This window comes from Caretta caretta, chromosome 1, assembly GCF_965140235.1.
Source record: "Caretta caretta isolate rCarCar2 chromosome 1, rCarCar1.hap1, whole genome shotgun sequence".
In the NCBI taxonomy this organism is placed as follows: Eukaryota; Metazoa; Chordata; order Testudines; family Cheloniidae; genus Caretta; species Caretta caretta.
In genome coordinates this window covers 22,848,650-22,868,050 of record NC_134206.1, presented here as the reverse complement: position 1 = coordinate 22,868,050, position 19,401 = coordinate 22,848,650, and the positions used below count along the sequence as shown (strand labels likewise).

General features: G+C 45.4%; 1 protein-coding gene across 9 annotated transcripts in view; it reads left to right on the top strand.

Annotated features, from left to right (window-relative positions):
• The first annotated feature begins 6,072 nt into the window (after window positions 1-6,072).
• Window positions 6,073-19,401, top strand: part of PICALM (phosphatidylinositol binding clathrin assembly protein) — a 115,040-nt gene continuing 101,711 nt past the window's right edge. For 4 of the 9 annotated variants that reach the window (XM_048841549.2, XM_048841507.2, XM_048841484.2 and 1 more), the window contains exon 1: window positions 6,075-6,360. In XM_048841549.2, coding sequence (XP_048697506.2) covers window positions 6,231-6,360 — 130 coding nt within the window. In that variant the 5' untranslated portion in view covers window positions 6,075-6,230. Of the gene's footprint in view, window positions 6,361-19,401 lie in introns of all 9 variants that reach the window. The other 5 variants (XM_048841566.2, XM_048841516.2, XM_048841497.2 and 2 more) reach the window with 3 other exon arrangements.

Here is a 19,401-nt window from a genome sequence, read left to right as displayed (position 1 = left end):
GGCAGCTGTGCAGTCTCTGCCTTTGTTACCCCCAGGAGTGAAATATCAGCTAAAACCACCAGCACCTGTAGAAAATGGTGCCATTATTCAGTGCCAGTGCCCTATACTCATAGTTTCATGCAAACGAGCAACTCCCTCCTCGTTTCCTTCACCCCGTGTCATACTCACCATGGCTAGAGCTAAAATTGGCACTGGACACAAGCAGTCCAAAGCAGAAGTGTCAAAAAGCATGTCTTTTTTAACACTGCAGGGGTGCAAGGGAAGGGGAGAGTTCTGAATCTTAAGTTTTTCTTTCCGTTCCTACTATGGTACCTCTGTGTGTTTTATCTGTAGCTGTGGCCATTGCAGCCTTAAGGGGTACCCCCTCCACGCCACTAGAACAACTGACTCAGAAAAGGAGGAGAACAAAGAAGATGCAGGACGCCATGTTCTGCAAGATCCTGCATCAGGCCTTGAACAGAGGGCCTGGACGATGAATACTGCAGACTTTATGGTGAAGGAAAGAACAGACAGGAGAAAGGGCAGGAAAAGGAGAGGAAGATGCACCAGGACATAATGGGGCTTCTCAGTCAACAAACTCAGATGCTGACGACTCTTGTGGACGTCCACAGGCAACAAGCCAGCACTGGACTCCAATTGCAGTCTGTGGAAAACTGCAGTGTAGCACTTCCCTACCTCGCCCCACCCAACATTCCACAGAGCCTCAGGCTCTAATTTTTTATGTCCATGTGCGGAATGCATTTTGTTATGTGCACCAATATGGAGGTGATGTGTGGCAGTGGTGGGGCTGAGGGGTTCTGAGTGTGGGAGGGGACTCAGGGCTGGGGTAGATGGTTGGGATGCAGGGGGTTGAGGGCTCTGGCTGGCCATCCAGTCTCTGGGGTGAGGCCGGGGATGGGGGGGTTTGGGGTGTAGGCTGCCCCAGGGCTGCAGCATAGAGAGAGGACTCCCCCAACCCTCTCTTGCAGCAGCCCAGGTCTGAGGGAGAGCACCTCTCCCCACCACAACAGCTCCGGTGGGCCGGGGCTGGGGCAGTGGCCGAAGCACCTTTCCCCTGCCATGGCAGCTCTGGTGGGGTAGGGGAAGAAGGAGGGGTGCCTCTCCCCGGCTGCAACAGCTCCAGTGGGGCCGGAGGAGAGGGAGAAACACCTCTCCCCAGCCGTAGCAGCTCTGGCGGGGCTGGGGAAGAGGCACCTCTCCCCGGCTGCGGTAGCTCCCATGGGGCCGGCAGAGAGGGAGAAGCACCTCTCCCCAGCTGCGGCAGTTCTGGTGGAGCCAGGGCCAAAGCACCTCTCCCCGGTGCATGCCTGCATGGCCCTTAATAGCCTGCTGCGTGGCTGCACAGCTTAGCAGGAACTTAGGCATCAGGACCTACACGCCTACCACTCCACACCAGGGGAAAGCAGAGACAACCACAGCTTCACATACATCAACCATGGCTCTCACAGCTACAATGGACATCAGTGTTCCTTCCTCTTGTTTACTTATTGAAGTTCCTATATTTTACTTCTAAGTTCTTCAGATTTTTTTTGGCTGTTCTTGTAAATGAATAGATCTCTTTTGTTTTAAAAAGTTGTTCACCTTTATTAGATTACAACACATGGTGTATAATGCCTGCTGAAAGTGAAAGCAGTGGTCTTGTACACTCACAACCCATAAGATCAGTGCCAAACAGTGTAGTCATCATAAAATGTACAGGAAGCAGCCCAACAGTAATAGGAGCACTGCCAGTGATACATGTATAGATATGCAAAAAGCACCACAAGATTCCTAACAGATCCCCAAGCTGCAGCGCCAGGCTGAGCACCGTGCATCATAGCACATTATTGTGGCTTTTTATTATAGTGCTCTTTCAAAGCCTCCCTAACCCATATAACTCCTCATTGAGCCAATCTGATAGCCCTTGTGTCTGGCTGTTCAAACTCAGCACACAGCCGTCCCACCTCCAACCCTTCATCAAGTTTTCTCCGTGGGATATTTTTTGCACTGAGATCCCATCTGGTGAGTAAACAACACCAGCAACCTTTCAGTCAACCAAAAAGCATATTCAACTGTCCTTCTGCACCTGCTGAACCGTAGTTGAATCTTTCCTTGCCGCTGTCAAAGTAGCCGGCATACGGGTTCATGAGCCAGGGGACTAAGGAGTAGGCTGGATCCCCCAGGATCATTATTAGTATTTCAACATTGCCAATGACGATCCGCTGGTTGGGAAAAAAGTTCCTTGCTTTTAGCTTTCTGAAAAGTCCTGTGTTCTTAAAAATGAGCACTTCATGCATCTTCCCTGACCAGCCCACACTGATATTAGTGGTGGTGGTCCACCAGCTCTTGCACAATCATGAAAAAGTAGCCTTTTCTGTTGATATGCTCTTGGGCCAAAATAGGGATGTGCATGCTGTCTATTGCTCCACCACAGTTTGAGAACCCTGTAGCTGCAAAGCCATCCACTATGTCCTGCACATTGCAGAGAGTCATGGTTGTGCATAGCAGGAGATGATTAAGAGCCCTGCACACTTGCATGACAGTGGCCCCCACAGTGGATTTTCCCACTCCAGAATGACTTCCCACTGAGCGGTAGCAATCCGGCATTGCAAGTTTCCAGTGTGATTGCCACTTGCTTCTCCACTGTCAGTGCTGCTCTCAGTTTGGTGTACCTGCATTGGATGGCTGAGGCAGGCATGGCACACAGATCCAGGAATGTGGCCTTGCACATCCAAAAGTTCTTTGGCCACTCCTCATAATTCCAAACCTGCATTACAATACAATTTCACCAGGCAGTGCTTGTATCTCAGCCAGAAGCAGCACTCCACCCTGTTCCATGAACAGCAACAACAACCTTGAATTAGTTTTCACTATATCCCCTGTGTGAGCTGTTTCTGCCCCACTATGCAATGCCAAAACTACCCAACAGAGAGTGCACTGAATGGTGGCAAGTTACACAGTTGGATACCCATTCATGGTGCACCAGCACAAGCACGCATAATGAGTATGTGCAGTGCCAACACAAGGAGCCAGCTGTGCACGTGCACAAGTGATATACTAACTGCAGCAATCATGTGCCAACGTAACTTGCAATGTAGACATGGCCTGACTTTAAAGTCAGCAGAGACAAGGAGGATGAGGTAATATATTTTATTGGACCAACTTCTGTTGGTGAAAGAAACAAGCTTTTGAGCTTACACAGAGCTCTTTTTCAGGTCTGGAAAACGACTCAGTGTCACAGCTACATACACTGGTGGAATAGTTAACACGGTATAACTAGACCATTCAAGGTGAAGTAGGCAGTTAATTCATAGGACAAAGGAGGGTTAGTGGGTTACAAAGTGTTGCTATGAGCCATAAATCCACTGTTTTATTAAGTCCATGATTTTTGGTGTCTAGTAGAGTTGTGAATTTAAGTTCCCAGGCTTGTCTTTTGAAGGTGTTGTTCATGTTTCCTTTAAACACAAGAACTGAGAGATCAGGTAGGGTGTGATCATTTTGTGAAAAATGTTACTCACAGATGATATGATGGTTTTGTCTTTTATTATTTTTCTGTATGAGTTCATTTGAGAGCACAGTGATTGTCTTGTTTCACCTATACAGTTGTTATTGGGGTATTTATTGCACTGGATGAGGTACATCACATGCTATGATAGGCATGCATATTGAAAGGTATGTTGTGGATTTTACTGATCATTGCAAAAATAGAGATATGTCTGCAGGTTTTGTATGTCTTGTTATGGCAGGGTCTGCTGCCACTTTGAGTTATTGGGTCCTGGTTTGTGGGAAGCTTGCTTCTGATGATGAGTTTGGCAAGATTCGGGGGGTTGTCTGAAGGCCAGAAGAGGGGGTTCAGGATGTGGTCCCCATTGAGTATTTGTTGTAATTGTTTAATGATATGCCACATGGATTCCAGTGTGGGGTGGTTGACGACAACTAGGGGTGTAGGGTCAGAGAGTTGTTTTCCCTGTATTGAAGTGGGTTCTCTTGGGGCATTGGGTAGCCAGTTCCATGATGCAAACTACTTCTCTTTTGGAGTGTCCTTGTTTGGTGAATCAGGTTTTAAGTATGTTACAGTGTCTATCCTGGACTTTCTCTTCAGAGCATTTTCTGTGGTGTCTGAGAACCTGGCTGTAGAAAACAGATTTCTTGGTGTGTCTGGGTAGTTACTAAATCTGTGAAGATAAGCATGGCAATCCATAGGTTTCCTGGTTTTGATGTCAATAGGATTCCATTGTTGAAGCCGACCATGATGTCCAGGAAGTTGATGCTTCCTGGGAGTATTCTAGGGAGAGTTTGATGGATGGGTTGTGGCTGTTGAAGTTGTGGTGGAAATCTGAGAGAGTTTAGGTCATCTATCCAGAGGATGAAAATATTATTCATGTAGCACAGGTATATCTTTGGTTTCATGGTTCATTTATCCAGAAATTCTTCTTCACGGTGTCCTATGAAGAGGCTGGAATATTGGAGAGTTATCCTACTTAACCCAGCTGTTCCCATGGATTGGACAAAGTGTTTGTTGTTGAGCATAAAATTGTTATGGGTGAGGATGAAATGGATGAGTTTGGCGATTTGTTTGGGATGGATATCTGAATATTGTCCATTGTCTTTTAGCTATTTAAGGCAGGCAGTTATTCTGTCATTGTAAAGGATGATGCATAGGGAGGTGACATCCATGGTGGCAGGGATGGTGTTCTGAGGTGACATCCATGGTGGCAGGGATGGTGTTCTGAGGGATGGTGTTCTGAGGGAGGCTGTTAATGTTGTGGAGTTTCTGGAGGTAGTCAGTTGTGTCCTGGAAGAAACTGGTGCTTTGTATGGTGACTAGTTTGAGGATGGTTTCTACAAGTCCTGACAGTCTTCAGTAAGAGTGCTGTGGCCGGATAGGTTGGGTCTGCCTGGGTTCCCCTGTTTGTGTATCTTGGGAAGTATGTGGAATGTCCATGGGGTGGTTCGTGGAGGATGAGGTCATAGAGTTTCTCTTGAAGTTGTTGGGGGCACGGCAGAGGAGGCAAGTTCTGTTTTAAGTGTTTCCTTCTATCTACCTGCACAGCCTTAGTCTTGCATGGGTTCAGCATTAGCCAGCTATCTTTCATCCTGGTGCAGATCTCCAAGGACTTTTACATATCCTGTAAAAGAGACATAGAGCTGAGAGCATCATTTACCCGCGGCTTCCCTTTCATTCTGTGTTTACTTTACATATCAAATCCCCAGCCTAGCGACTTCCCGTGGATGAGGTGCAGGCACTGACCCAGTCTGGAAGAACCCTTCAGGAAGCAGTTCTGGAAGTGGAAGAAGAACATTTGTGGGCCTGTGGGTTTGGCACTTACATTCCCTCCTGTAGCTTCTTGGAGGCGGGAGGGGCATTTTGTGATGAGAGGCGCTGAATGCTGCAGACAGAGCCAGCGGGATGAATTCTGACAAGGGGCTGGCAAGTCCCCACCAGAGGAGCAAGGGCCTCACACAGCTGCCAGGGGCACACTGGCAGACATGGGATCGCGCTAGGGTGACCAGATAGCAAATGTGAAAAATCGGGACAAGGGTGGGGGGGGGGTAACAGGAGCCTATATAAGAAAAAGTCCCCAAAATCGGGGCTGTCTTTATAAAATCGGGACATCTGGTCACCCTAGATCGTGCTGACACCCCACTTTTGCAAACTGCTGTATCGCAACACTCAGGGACCTGTCCAAGGTCCCAGCCAATCGAGGCAGCGCTGGTGATTGGGGAGGCTCAGCAGCCTTAGCACGAGAAGGGCTGGCACCAGGGCACCGCCTGCGACCCAGCCCAGCTGGCGCGAAGAAGGCACAGGGAAGGCGGCACAGCACCACGTGACCTCCTGGACCCGCTTCCCCCTTGTTGCGCCAGGAGGGAGGCGTGTCACGTGACGTGGGCTGGGGGAGAGGAGGAGCAGAGGGAGCTACGTGACCAGTGCGGGGCGGGGCCGGGGGAGAGGAGGGGAGGGTTAGTCACGTGATTCGGGCGGCCCGGAACGATCCGGGGAGGGGCTGCGCGGCCGCCATTTTCCTGCGGCGCCCAGTGTGCGTGAGTCCCCCGACCCCGGCCGAGCGGAAGCAGCGAAGGGCGGGGGCGGGGGCGCTGCCCGGGTGACAGGGCCGTCCCCGGGGGCGGAGCGCAGCGGCCTGCGGCGGGGCCGAGCGACGTGTCCGAGCGCAGCTGCCTGCGGCGGGGCAGAGCGACGTGTCCGAGCGAGTCGGTCCCCCTGTCCCGTCCCAGCCCGGCGCCGCGGCACCATGTCCGGCCAGAGCCTCACCGACCGCATCACGGCGGCGCAACACAGCGTGACCGGCTCGGCCGTCTCCAAGACCGTCTGCAAGGCCACGACCCACGAGGTCATGGGGCCCAAGAAGAAGCACCTGGACTGTGAGTACCGGGGTGTGTGTGGCGGAGGCTCCCCCGGGGACCTGGGGGTCTGTGAGTAGCGGGGGGGGTTGTGAGTAACGGGGTGCGGGGGACTGGCAGAGGTTCCCCCGGGAGCCGTGGGGGTCTGTGAGTACGGGGGTGGGGGGAGAGGTTCCCCCGGAGGCTGTAGGGACTGTGAGTACGGGTGGGGGGGGGCACGAGAGGTTCACCCCTGGGAGCCGTGGGGTCTGTGAGTAACGGGGGGACCGGAGAGGCTCATTCCGGAAGCCGTGAGGTCTGTGAGTGGGGGATAGGAGAGGTCCCCTCTAGGGGCCGAGGGGACTGTGAGTGGGGGCAGGAGAGGTTCCTCTGGGAGCCTGATAGGGGCATCTTTGAACATTTTCCACCCATCCTCGGGGTATGGTAGAACACCTGGGTTGCAAGTAACCAAAATGTTCAAATACTTATCTAGCTTCTACACATAGGGAATCATGGGACCACTGGATTGCAAGTAACTAGGGGTTTCCCCTTGGGCTTCTGCTGGGCCCCCTGACCAAGGCACAACATGAGAGGGAGGGCATGAGAAGCATGTGTACTCTGAGTAACTGAAACTCCCCCACATACAACAGGTGAATTCAACTACTTTTCAGAGGCCAATACAAATGAGAGGGTGGAGGGCTTTACTAGAGTCCCCAGGAGCAACTCTCCCACCATAAGGAGCTGCTGTTAAAGGAGAAGTTGTTGGGATTCATATGAGCGTTGTCCTTTGTACTGTGTACAGGGGCATCATCTTTCATACAAATCGTCTGCTAGAAGGTGCTTTATGTTTTGAATTTCCCAACAAAAGCCTACCTCTGGTTGCCAGCTCCTTCTTAAGACATGAGATTATGAAGTTCAAGAAGAAACTTCTGCACTACGAATATACCTATACTGACATCAAAACCTATGACCATCAGCATCCATTCCTGAAATCACCTTGCTATGCAGCCGAAGTGCAGCATGTAGACTTTGAATAGCTCAGCTCTCTGCCTTCACCTCAATCCATAAAATCATAGGCCCCCAAAAGATGCACCTGGACTGATAAGTATGTCCCTAATAAATCCTCCTATTCCTTCCCACCACATTCTTACAATACTATTTGACCATTTGTGAGGGACATCTTTCTATCAAAGCAGTAATATTAACTGAAGTTGATAGACTAAGCAGTTTATTGTATTTTCACACCATGCGTGTGTCCGTTCAGTCCCTAGATGGTACAATAATACAATTAGTAAAAGCTTGCTGTGTACCGCACAAACACATCGACATTCTCAGTATAGGACAGTTTACATTTTAAATAGACAGAGGGGGAGAAAGGAAGTATTTTTTTCCATTTTAAAGATAAAGGTCAGAGACAGAGATTAAGTGAAAAGAACAGGAGTACTTGTGGCACCTTAGAGACTAACAAATTTATTTGAGCATAAGCTTTCGTGAGCTACTTCATCGGATGCTGTAGCTCACGAAAGCTTATGCTCAAATTTGTTAGTCTCTAAGGTGCCACAAGTACTCTTTTTGCGAATACACGGCTGCTACTCTGAAACCAGAGATTAAGTGGTTTGCTCAGTGTCATACAGGAAGTCTGTGGAAGAGCTGGGAATAGAACCTATTTCATGAATCCTAGTCCAGTGCCTCAAACATAAGATCAACCTTCTTGAAATACAGCATCAAATAAGTTGGTTAGTTTTTTGTTGTTTTGTTCTCTGACAGATTCTCTTCCTTTTTTGCTTTGGTGATGTTACAAGTACTTTACCAGCTTCATATTTTTGGTCTGCGTTGCAGGATCACCTGAAGTCCTGCCTTGGCCTTCCCAGTTTATAGTTCATTGAGATATTTCTGAAGGCCAATTATGATAGCTGGTTATTGTGCAAATCTGGATAATGACAGTATTGTGGCTTTTTTTTGAGCTATTCTTCCATCTTCCTTTCTGGATTCCTATATGATGGTAGCTTTATATCACTTTTCCTAGCTTTCCCTGGATGACTTCAGGAACATCTAGTCTTGCCTTTATCAGCATACAAGAACTGTGACTTTCTTGTTCAAATCACCAGTGTGTTACTTGGTTCTGCAGCTGTTGTCTTTAGCTTGAATCAGTTCTCAGGTTCTTTTGAGTTTCTGTATCTTCATCTGTAGAACACTTGCTATGTTTATGCCAGGTATCTTCAGTTGATGAGGCAACAGAAATCTGAGCTTGTTCAATAACGATGCAATTTTGAGCTACAACATGGTCTGACTTTTAATAGGGCCATCATTAACCTTAATATCTTGGGCTGTTCCAGCAAAGCTGCACAGGAAAGGTTCCTCACATTCTTTTGCAGGTCTGTATGACCTAATAGGCCATTTCCATCTCCGGCCTCTGATTCTGAGAACTGTTTCTCGTTAATTTGTATGATAAGTAAAGGTTTAGATTTAATTTGAATTAGGTTGTTTAGAGATTTTACATTTGGAGCACAAAGTAACAATACTTTAATGACAAATACTGCAAATATTGGATAATGTTTATCCAACATTAAATTGTTTTTCTGCTCCTTCCCATCTTAAAGGTTGCATTTTATAAAAACTCCATGGTGGAGATCATCAATAAGATGTACTACCAAATGATATTAATAAAATGCTGGGAGAGTTTTGAGGTGTGTGTTAAGCTACTAAAATACTTGAGAATTCAATCTACCTGTAAAATATTATGCATTTTTCCAAAGTACACATTTTGGTAGTATTTGTATGCTTAATATTTCTTTGAAAGCTTGATCTTTTATCGGCAGTCTTAAGTCAATTTATGCATGAATCCTAATAAGGTCAGATAAACCTGTCCCAATGTGGTCTTCTTAAATTTGTTTCAGTTGTGCAGGAACTCTGTATACATATACTTGGTCTAGTATAATGTGCATATGTGCTTGTTAGGAATCTTGGAAGTCCCCTTGTAGTTCAGTAACAGATGTTACATTGTTTACCATTTCCAAATAGTTCCAGTTTAAGAATAACATCCCTTTTTACCTTACTACAATAGATTTAAGTGGCCAAGTGTTCAAAAAAGGCAAAAAAGGAGCCTCCTCTTCTGTGGTAGCTTGCTAACATTGCTTTGTGTTTTGAGAATGATTTAATATATCCATTGTTATGCATGCTTGATCACTCACTCCAGTTTCCTGCCAACTCAAGTTTTTTCTTTAAGAGAAGTAATAATTTGGAACTACTACCTTGCTGGCATAGAACAGGGAGATCCCTAAAAGTTAAGGATCACCCTCGCAGTGGATTTGAAAGCAATATCTAGGCAATGAATGTTTAGCTAAATGTAGCTGAATAACTTGGCATCAAATTGTTTTAGTTGCTTTTTCTTGCTATTTCACAGGTTCTGTGTGCGTTTCAGAAGATAATTCAAGCAAGCAACTCTACTAGAATCTGTAGGGCATTTTTGTGATAGTGGTTGACATTGTATGTAAAGTGTTATGGAATTTTTTGAATATTGATTGGCATACTCTGGCATTTAGTCTTATAGAAGTGGATCTTGGAGAAGATGTCTCAGTGCATATTTTTCTGTTTGCTTTATATTATGACTAGTGATGGGTCAGCAGTTAACACCTTTTTTTAATCTCAGAACAGTTTTAGTATAATTACTATTAATGTGGTACTCAAGTCTGTGTTAACAGACAATTCATGTTACAAAATGTTTGCAACAGGTTGGGCATTGGAAGTCCAGGTGAGCAATAGGGCAATAGTTTGAAGTAATTGATGTGCTTTTTTTTTTGGATTTAATTTTATTTAGGCAAGCTTTTCACAAAGTGACATAAGAAACATAGTAAAATGTACAATGAATAAATCTACCTTTGACTGACTAACCCTTCCTAAAGTTCTTTTGCTGAGGTAATGTTTGTATGGACTATTAGAGGTATTAAACCCAATCAGAATATTTATTTTTTAAGGAAAATGACAGCTTGTAGAAGCCTAAGGCATGAAATGACTGGTCCTGCTACACCAAAAATAACTCAGCCCCTCAGTTTCTAGGACAAAGTATTAGAATATGTACTGGAGGGACCAATGCTGCAGTGTCTGGAAGGTGGAATAGAAGTCTTAATAGGTGTCCTCAATCTCTGACTCCTGTGGTTTTGATTCTGTGATTCATATCAGAAATGTGTTCAGATGGGTCATTGTCTTGCAAATGACACACACAGGTCAAAACATTAAAAAAGGGGATTCTATCTTGAATCTAAGTTCAGATGATCTGACTCTTCCATAAATCTTTCATTTTCCGATACCGGAATTAGATTTTCTGGCGGCATTGCTTTATTGGGCTGAACTTTTTGTAGAACTTATTGTAATTTGCTCCCCTTTCGCGTGCATGTGGTTCCTCCTCACCAAAACAGAAGTGTTCAGTTATTCTCCCTCAGGAACCCTTAGTTTTAGATATAAGCAGCTGTTCTGCTGTCTAGCACTAGATGTGCTAAAGTCAGCACCCTTTAAAAATGCTCTCTGGTATTCTCTGTATGTACACTTATTATGGTACCTTGTAGTAGTTTCCAGTTTAGCTACTGCAGGTGTCAAGTGTATAAGGGCACCCACTGTGTCAGCAGTGGATATCGATCATTAGTAACACTTGTCTCACATGAACCACAGTGAGATGGTATTATGTGCCCAAGAAGCAATTCTGTAGTCTGAAACAAACTCTGTTTCCTTTTCTAACATATTGTTGTAATGGATTTCCTTTGAACATGATGGAATTTCACAAATGTAATTAATATTGTTGGCATTCTAATCAGCATTGACAGTTCTCATTTGTTTTATGAGAACAGAATTATTTGTTAGTGAAACCAACATCCAAAAGTGATCATCGTTACTTGCATGCCAAGTGATAATCCTATTTTGTGAATTTATAGAAAAAAAATTTATAGAAGGAAACTTTGTGTGACATTCTGAGATGAGGTTGAGGAATTCTTTGGAGTTGAGATGAAAAGAGAACTACTTTTTCAGCATTAAAATCAGCACTACATACAAACTTAGCAGCATCATTCCTGCTTGGCTAGAAACTAGAGGGATTTTAATGCAAATTGTGAAACGTCAGTTTAATACTTTGAAATTTTGCATTTCTTCAGTATATTTGGTATAAACAACATTAACTATCTAAAATGATGCTTTTGTTCTATATTACCAAACACCTTTGCTAGTGGAATTTTTAACATGCTTAACACTCACAACTTAAATTTGATAGTTTTTACAAAATTCAGATGAAAAATGTTTTCATGAAACTATTTTTAAAAATGCAATAAAACTGTTGATTTGTTTTGAACTAAATACTCTGCTGTAATGTTTGCGTCCCAAATGTTGCAGCTTTGAGAACCTGGACTGACTGCTGGAGAACCTAAAACTAAGTGGAAAGTCCATTTAATAGGTTTATGATTCATATGATATGTCTCCATCCATGTTTTACGGCTGAAGCCATAATATTGTTTTATTCTTAGTTACACTGTCGTCTTAAACCTACAACCAGCTGTTTGTAAAATAGAGGAATTATTGTTTGTTGAATAACATGAAAATATATTTCCTTAGCTCTTAAAAATGTAATTATTATTTTTCCCTCTAACTTCAGTGTTGCTTCCGTGTTAGCTAATCTCAGACAGTGACACCTGTTCAGTGGACAGCTTTTGGTGTTTGAATTTCTGTGCCATGATTCTTAAAATATTTCATCTTTCACTTCGATTAAAAATTGGTGTCTTTCACTAATATAGACTAATTTTAATTTGGGGAATTTCTTTCTAAATTCTTACTCCAGTTGCAAATGTATACATTATTCCTCCTTCCCTAAACTGTTGTGTTATGTATTGCTGTATAGCTGCTTCTTAATTTCACCCAGTAATGGCTGTATGTCAGCTGTGGATGATAGTCCTGGAAGTCTAGTATCTAATGTCACAGAATAACTTGGGGGTGTCAAAAGCAAAGACTTTATTCTAGCTATAAAGATGCTTTTGAAAGGTTTGTTTATATTTCTGTGCTGAGCCCTCCCTCTGACCTCTTCATTAATTGGTGTATTGTGTCCACATTTCAGTGTGTGTTCACCTTTAGTTTCAATTTCTGTTCTGGTAGATTTTTCTTTTTCTTAACAAGCATTTGAAAGGCACAGTAGCTCTTTCTCTTCTTCGTTCATGCTATCTGCTGGAAAGAGTTTCGACCAGTGACAGGTAGATCTATAAACCTTGGAAGAACATGGACTAAAGTAGTACTTGGGGTGTGTTTTGGGAGAGATGGAGGGATGTTTGAGAGTATTAGATTATGCCACAGTTTTTATCAGTTCTCTGATTTTAGCAATTCATAGAGAACTGGAGCTCAAACTTCATTCTGCACGTACTAAACTGTTTGGCGTGATCACAGCAGCAATGTTGATTTTGGACATTTTTGAATTTTTTGATCAAAATATAGCTCAGAAAAACCATTTCTCAATAAAAAATACATCTGAAGTGTGTGAAATGTTTTAAGGCTTAAGATAGGGTAAATGTATCCTTTATTTATTCATTCCTCATAGATGCAAAGAATAAAAATAGCAGCAGGCCTACATAAAAGAGTAATATTTACACCTTGGTAAATCATCCTCTGCCCAGCTAACTCCATCACTAGGGAGAAGTAGGCTGCCCTGGCTGAAGAAGTCTGAATCTCTGAATGGGGTTGCTAGCCTCCAGTTCTTCCTTTTCTAGGATTTTGAGGTTTTAGATCTTGTTTTATCCCAGACTTTATATCCTTGGAAAGAGTAAACCATTCTAGCATGGATGGAGCTATACAGGTAGTTCCTTCCCCCACTGATGGCCCAGCCATTGTTATCTTAGCCTAAGAAACACACCTTCAAAGCAGCAATCTTATCTATTTCCCCTTGTTTATTTCCCCTCCCACTATCCTTGTAAACTTGATTATCACTACAAAAGGTTGTCCCGTCCCCCCCTCCTCCCCCCAATAGCTCACCTTTCCTGATCACTCTTGTTACAGTCTGTATTGTAACACCCATTGTTTCATGTTCTCTGTGTATATAAAATCTCCCCTCTATGTTTTCCACTGTATGCATCCGATGAAGTGAGCTGCAGCTCATGAAAGCTTACACTCAAATAAATTTGTTAGTCTCGAAGGTGCCACAAGTACTCCTTTTCTTTTTATGGATACAGACTAACACGGCTGCTACTCTGTAACTTATCTATGTTTTTTCATTCCCTTGGGTTTTCCCCATTTACAGCCTCCTTTGCTTTAACTTCACTAGCTATACTGGCAAACATTTTCTAATATAGACGAGGCCTCTAGTGAATGGCCTCAGCTGCAGTGCATGCATTAGTTATATTTTCTTACTGGCAGATGTTTTAGTCATTTCGATAAAATTAAAAGTTAACGTGTAGTCTTGTAATAAGCTAACTTTGCCATATAAATTCCAATTTCATGCAGACTTCAGAGCTGCAACTACCATATACGTTGGAAGGCCTTACACAGGTTTAAGGTACTTCGTAGTAGGAAGGGCCTTTCAGTATCAATGCTTTTCAGAAATTGAAATGCCGAATCTATCGGCGTGCTTTAACGGTGCCCAATGCAAGAGCTAAATCTAGGATCTTGATTTATCTTTTTAAAACTAAATGTAAATAGTTCTTTGTCGCTTCCTTAGAAAAGTGGGGCAACCTGCCTCAATTACAAGACAAAAGTAGTGTTTAAATATATATTTTTTAAAATTACCATTGCCATGTCAGTGATAGGGTAATTGAAGGGCTGCTGAGACGTTTCTACATTCTACATTTATGAAATTCCCGTTTGCCAAGATGTTTCGGTTTCTGTGAAACAAAATGAAAATAAATTAAAAGGTATGACTATAAAAATTGCCCTCCTAAGTCCAATAAAAATGAAGAAATAGCTCTATTGAATGAGAGGGAGGGACAGACATGGAAAGGAAGCCCTCCTGGTATAGTGAATGGCATAGCTTGACCAATGGGTTACTTTCATGCTATCGCCAAGATGTGTTTTTCATAGGAGAGGCAGGGCCAGAGGTGGATTAAGCTTTTGTGGGGCCCTGGGCCAGAACAGGTCGTGGCCTCTCCCCACCCTTTCTGCTTGCAGTCCCTCCCCTGCACTTTTGCTGGGGAAAAGGGGCTGGGGTGTGGGGGCCTGCTGCCTCTCCATCTGGCGCTCCTGCCAGGGGTTGGTGCACAGGGGCTTGCCACGCCCACCCGGTGCTCCTGCTGGGGAACAGGAGAAGCTTGACCCTGCTCACCGGCAGGAGTACTGGGCGGAGTGGTCGCCTATTTGCCCCAGGGGTGTGGGTCGTGTTGGCCCAGTGGCTAATCTGCCACTGGGCTGGGCATATATTTAAGGGTTTTGCCATTTTTGTCTCAGAGCAACTTCTTTCAAAGAGGGAGACCAGAGCGAGTATCTTGCATTTGCCTAGGACCAAAACTTATTTTTTCCCCAAGTAACTTTGAAAGGAAACTAAGGAATGAGATGTAAAGTTCTGTTCTGGATTAGATGTTGTTTGACAGAGGAAGATGTGGTAAGTGTTCAGTTTATAATATGGAAGGTTAAAATAGGATGCCCCAAACTGGGCTAGTGTTTGTTTATTACTGAGCTAGGGAGGGGAGTGAATAGGCAGTACAATGGCAGGTGAAAATGAAGGTGGGAGGAACTCAAGATCATGCTGAATGGAAAGAATAATTTGAATTGCACATATTTATTAGTTCTGAACTGACTAAATCGTCAGAAAAAAGATCTAAACAACATTGTAGATAGCTCAGTGATGATCTCTGTTCAGTGAGAAGTGGTAAAAATAAAAAATCAGTGTTAAAATGTATATACAATAATACAGAAAGTTATGCCATGACATAGATCGATGGTACACACTCACCTTAAACATTATTCAATTCTGATCAACCCATCTCAAAAGCTACATAGTAGAAACAAAGCATCCAGAGAAGGATGACTAAAACTAGAAGCATGAGAAGACCTGTATGTGCTTAGACAAGGGGTGGGCAAACTTTTTGGCCTGAGGGCCACATCGGGGTATAGAAATTGTATGACGGGCCATGAATGCTCACAAAATTGGGGTTGGGGTGCAGGCTCCAGCTGGGGGTGCATGCTCTGGGGTGGGGCTGAGGGTGAGGGGTTTGGGGTGCAGGAGGGTGCTCTGGGCTGGGACCAAGGGGTTTGGAGGGGAATCGGGGCTGGGGTGTAGGGTGCGGCTCAGGGGTGCAGGCTCTGGGCAGCGCTTACGTCAAGCAGCTCCTGGAAGCAGCGGTATGTTCCTACCTGGCTCCTACATGGAGGCGTGGCCAGGCAGTACTGCTGCGTGCTGCCCTGTCACAGGCGCTGTCCCTGCAGCTCCCATTGGCCACAGTTCCTGGAGGCGGCACTTGAGGTGTGGGCAGCATGCGGACTGTAGCCCCCTGGCTGCCCTTGTGCGTAGGAGCCGGAGGGGGGAGCATGCTACTGCTTCTGGGAGCCACGCGGAGCAGCCCCCAACCCTGCTCCCCGGCTGGAGCGCCGGAGCAGGGCAAGCCCCAGACCCCACTCCCCAGCGGGAGCTCGAGGGCCGGATCAAAACAGCTAGCAGGCCAGATGTAGTTTTCCCACCCCTGGCTTAGAGATTTGAGGTATGTCTATCCTGCACACCTTGTAGCATAGTTATAAATGGCAGTGTAGACAGTGAGGCACAGCTTATGCGACTAAAGATGCACCTATACCCATCACGGCTCTCTGTGTAGAGACCAACTGGTGCCTCTCTTGTCTACACTGCTATATTTAGCAGTGTCGTGTCCTTCTGCTTCCCCACTGCTGGAGTCTTTCCCTATCATGGGGAAAGGCTCCAACATCAGGAAGGCTCTGGCAGGAGGAGGTAGCCAGGAAAGGCATCTCCTGCCACTGAGGCCTTTCATTGACGTGTAGCTACATACTGCAGTGTGTGCTCAGCCTGCTTTTTGCTGCAGTGTGTAGCTACACATTCCTTGCATGCAGGCACCAGTGGTGTGCAGCCTTAAATGATTAAGACTGCTTAATTTGGAGACGTACTGGAGATATAGACTGCTAATCGAGCTGTCAAGTTATTTGGGTGCTCCTATTTACTCAGAACAACTTCTCTCAAATAGTGAAACAGGAGCAAGCCTCTTTCATTTGCCTACCACCGAAGCTTATTTTTCACCAAGTAACTCTGTCGGGAAACTAAGGAGTGAGATGTAATGCTAGATTAAGGGGTCACCAATGAAACTGAAAGGCAACATGTATGAGAGCTTTTGAAAACTTTACCCTGTGAAAAACAGTTTCCTTTCATCAGTGTCAAGTGATTTAGGAGTTTGTCCCCTTGAAAAACAGTGAAAAACTTATTCTGTCATCCATGGTAGGACGCTTTACTTTGGCACCTGTGTCTTTGGAACCTTTGAAAAATGTATTCATGTTGAATAATTAAACTGGGGAACTCACTGCCTCAAGTTTAGACCAAGAGCTTTGCACGGTTCAAAAGTATTAGACATTTATGAATAATACCTTACAGTATACAGAATTTGGGGTAGCGTGGACACAATTCAACGGTTTTGGCCTCCGGGAGCTATCCCAGAGTGCTTCATTGTGACAGCTCTGGACAGCACTCTCAACTCAGATGCACTAGGAAGGTAGACAGAAAAAGCCCCTGGGACTTCTGAATTTCATTTCCTATTTGGCCAGTGTGGCACTGGTGACCATGGTCACCTCTGCTGATGAGTTCTGCATGGAGTCCCAGAACATCAAAAGAACTCCAGCATGGACCAAATGGGAGGTACTGGATCTGATTGCTGTATGGGGAGACAAATCCGTGCTATCAGAACTCCATTCCAAAAGACGAAATGCCAAAATATTTGAAAAAATCTCCAAGGGCATAAAGGACAGAGGCTATAACAGACCCACAGCAGTGCCACGTGAAACTTAAGGAGCTCAGGCAAGCCTACCAAAAAACCAAAGAGGCAAACGGCCCCTCCTGGTCAGAGCCCCAGACATGCCGCTTCTATGATGAGCTGCATGCAATTCTAGGGGGTGTCCCTACCACTGCCCCACCCCGTACGTGGACTCCTGCAAGGGGGGATTCTCATGCAACGGGGATGAGGAAGATGATGAGTAGGAGGATGAAACCGTTCTCCCCGACAGCCAGGAACTGTATCACCCTGGATCCAAAACCCTCCCAAGGTGGGCTCCCGGACCTTGAAGGCAGAGAAGGCACCTCTGGTGAGTGTACCTTTGAAAATATAATACATGGTTTAAAAGCAAGTGTGTTTAATGATTGATTTGCCCTGAAGACTTGGGATGCATTCGCGGCCAGTACAGCTACTGGAAAAGTCTGTTAACATGTCTGGGCATGGAGCGGAAATCTTCCAGGGACATCTCAGTGAAGCTCTCCTGGAGGTACTCCCAAAGCCTTTGCAAAAGGTTTCTGGAGAAAGCAGCCTTATTCCGTCTCCATGGTAGGACACTTTACCATGCCAGGCCAGCAGCACGTAGTCTGGAATCATTGCATAACAAAGCATGGCAGCGTATGGTCCCGGTGTTTGCTGGCATTCAAGCAACATCCGTTCTTTATCTCTCTGTGTTAGCCTCAGAAGAGTGATATCATTCATGGTCACCTGGTTGAAATAGGGGAATTTTATAAAAGGGACATTCAGAGGTGTCTGTTCCTGCTGGTCTGTTTGCCTGTGGCTGAAAAGAAATCATCCCCGCTGTTAGTCACGCGGTGGGGGGAAGGGATGAAGCGATCATCCCAGAGAATTGTGTGTGTGAGGGGGGGTTAGTTGGGTTTATGCTGCACATTAACCCAAAAACTGCAGCCCCTCCTTTTAAAGGGACAACCCAGTGCGTGCTTGGTATGGGAAATGAGGGGGCTGCTGTTTGAAACCATTCCCACCTGTTATGAAGGTTAAAGAAGCCAAAAGACCATGGCTGCCTGCAGGCCGAATTCTGTTGCCCCTCCCTGCATGTATGATCTCTCACACCAAACCGGCAGGCCCTCAATATAAGAGGCAAAATGCAACCTTGTACCGAAAGCGCATGTACAATGTAATGTTAACAGCTTGGTTCACCATGAAAGAGTCTACCCATTGTTCTCTAAAATGTATCTTTTTAAACACTACTCTCCCTTTTTTTTCTCCCGCAGCTGCAAATGTTTCAGTGCTCCCCCTATCATCTTCGACCAGAGGTTAGCGCAGATAAGAAGGCGAAAAAAACACACTTGCAATGAAATGTTCTCTGAGCTCATGCAGTCCACCCGCACTGAAAGAGCTCAGCAAAATGCATGGAGGCAAGCAATGTCAGAGTCCAGGAAAGCACAAAATGAACACGAGGACAGGAGAGGTGGTGGGATCAAGAGGAGAAGTGGCAGCAGCGTGATGAGAGGAAGCAGGATGCAATGCTGAGGCTACTGGAGGATCAAACTGATATGCTTCAGCGTATGGTTGAGGTACAGGAAAGGCAGCAGGAGCACAGACTGCTGCTGCAGCCCCTGTGTAACCGCCCACCTTTCTCCCCAAGTTCCATAGCCTCCTTACCCAGACACCCAAGAACGCTGAGGCGGGGCTCCAGGCACCCAAGCACTCCACCTCAGAGGACTGCCCAAGCAACAGAAGGCTGGCATTCAATAAGTTTTGAAGTGCCATGTGGCCTTGTCCTTCCCTCTTCCCCCACCTCTCCCGGGCTACCTTGGCAGTTATCCCCCTATTTGTGTGACAAATTAATAAAGAGTGCATGAATTTGAAACAACAATGACTTTATTGCCTCTGCAAACGGTGTTCGAAAGTAGATGGTCAGTTGACTTTACAGGGAAGAAGAGTGAACCAAGGGGGCGGGTTTTCATCAAGGAGAAATAAACAGAACTGTCATACCATAGCCTGTCCAGTCATGAAACTGGTTTTCAAAGCTTCGCTGATGCGCAGTGCGCCCTGCTGTGCTCTTCTAATCACCCTGATGTCTGGCTGCGTGTAATCAGCGGCCAGGCGATTTGCCTCAACCTCCCACCCCTCCATAAACGTCTCCCCCTTACTCTCACAGATATTGTGGAGCACACAGCAAGCA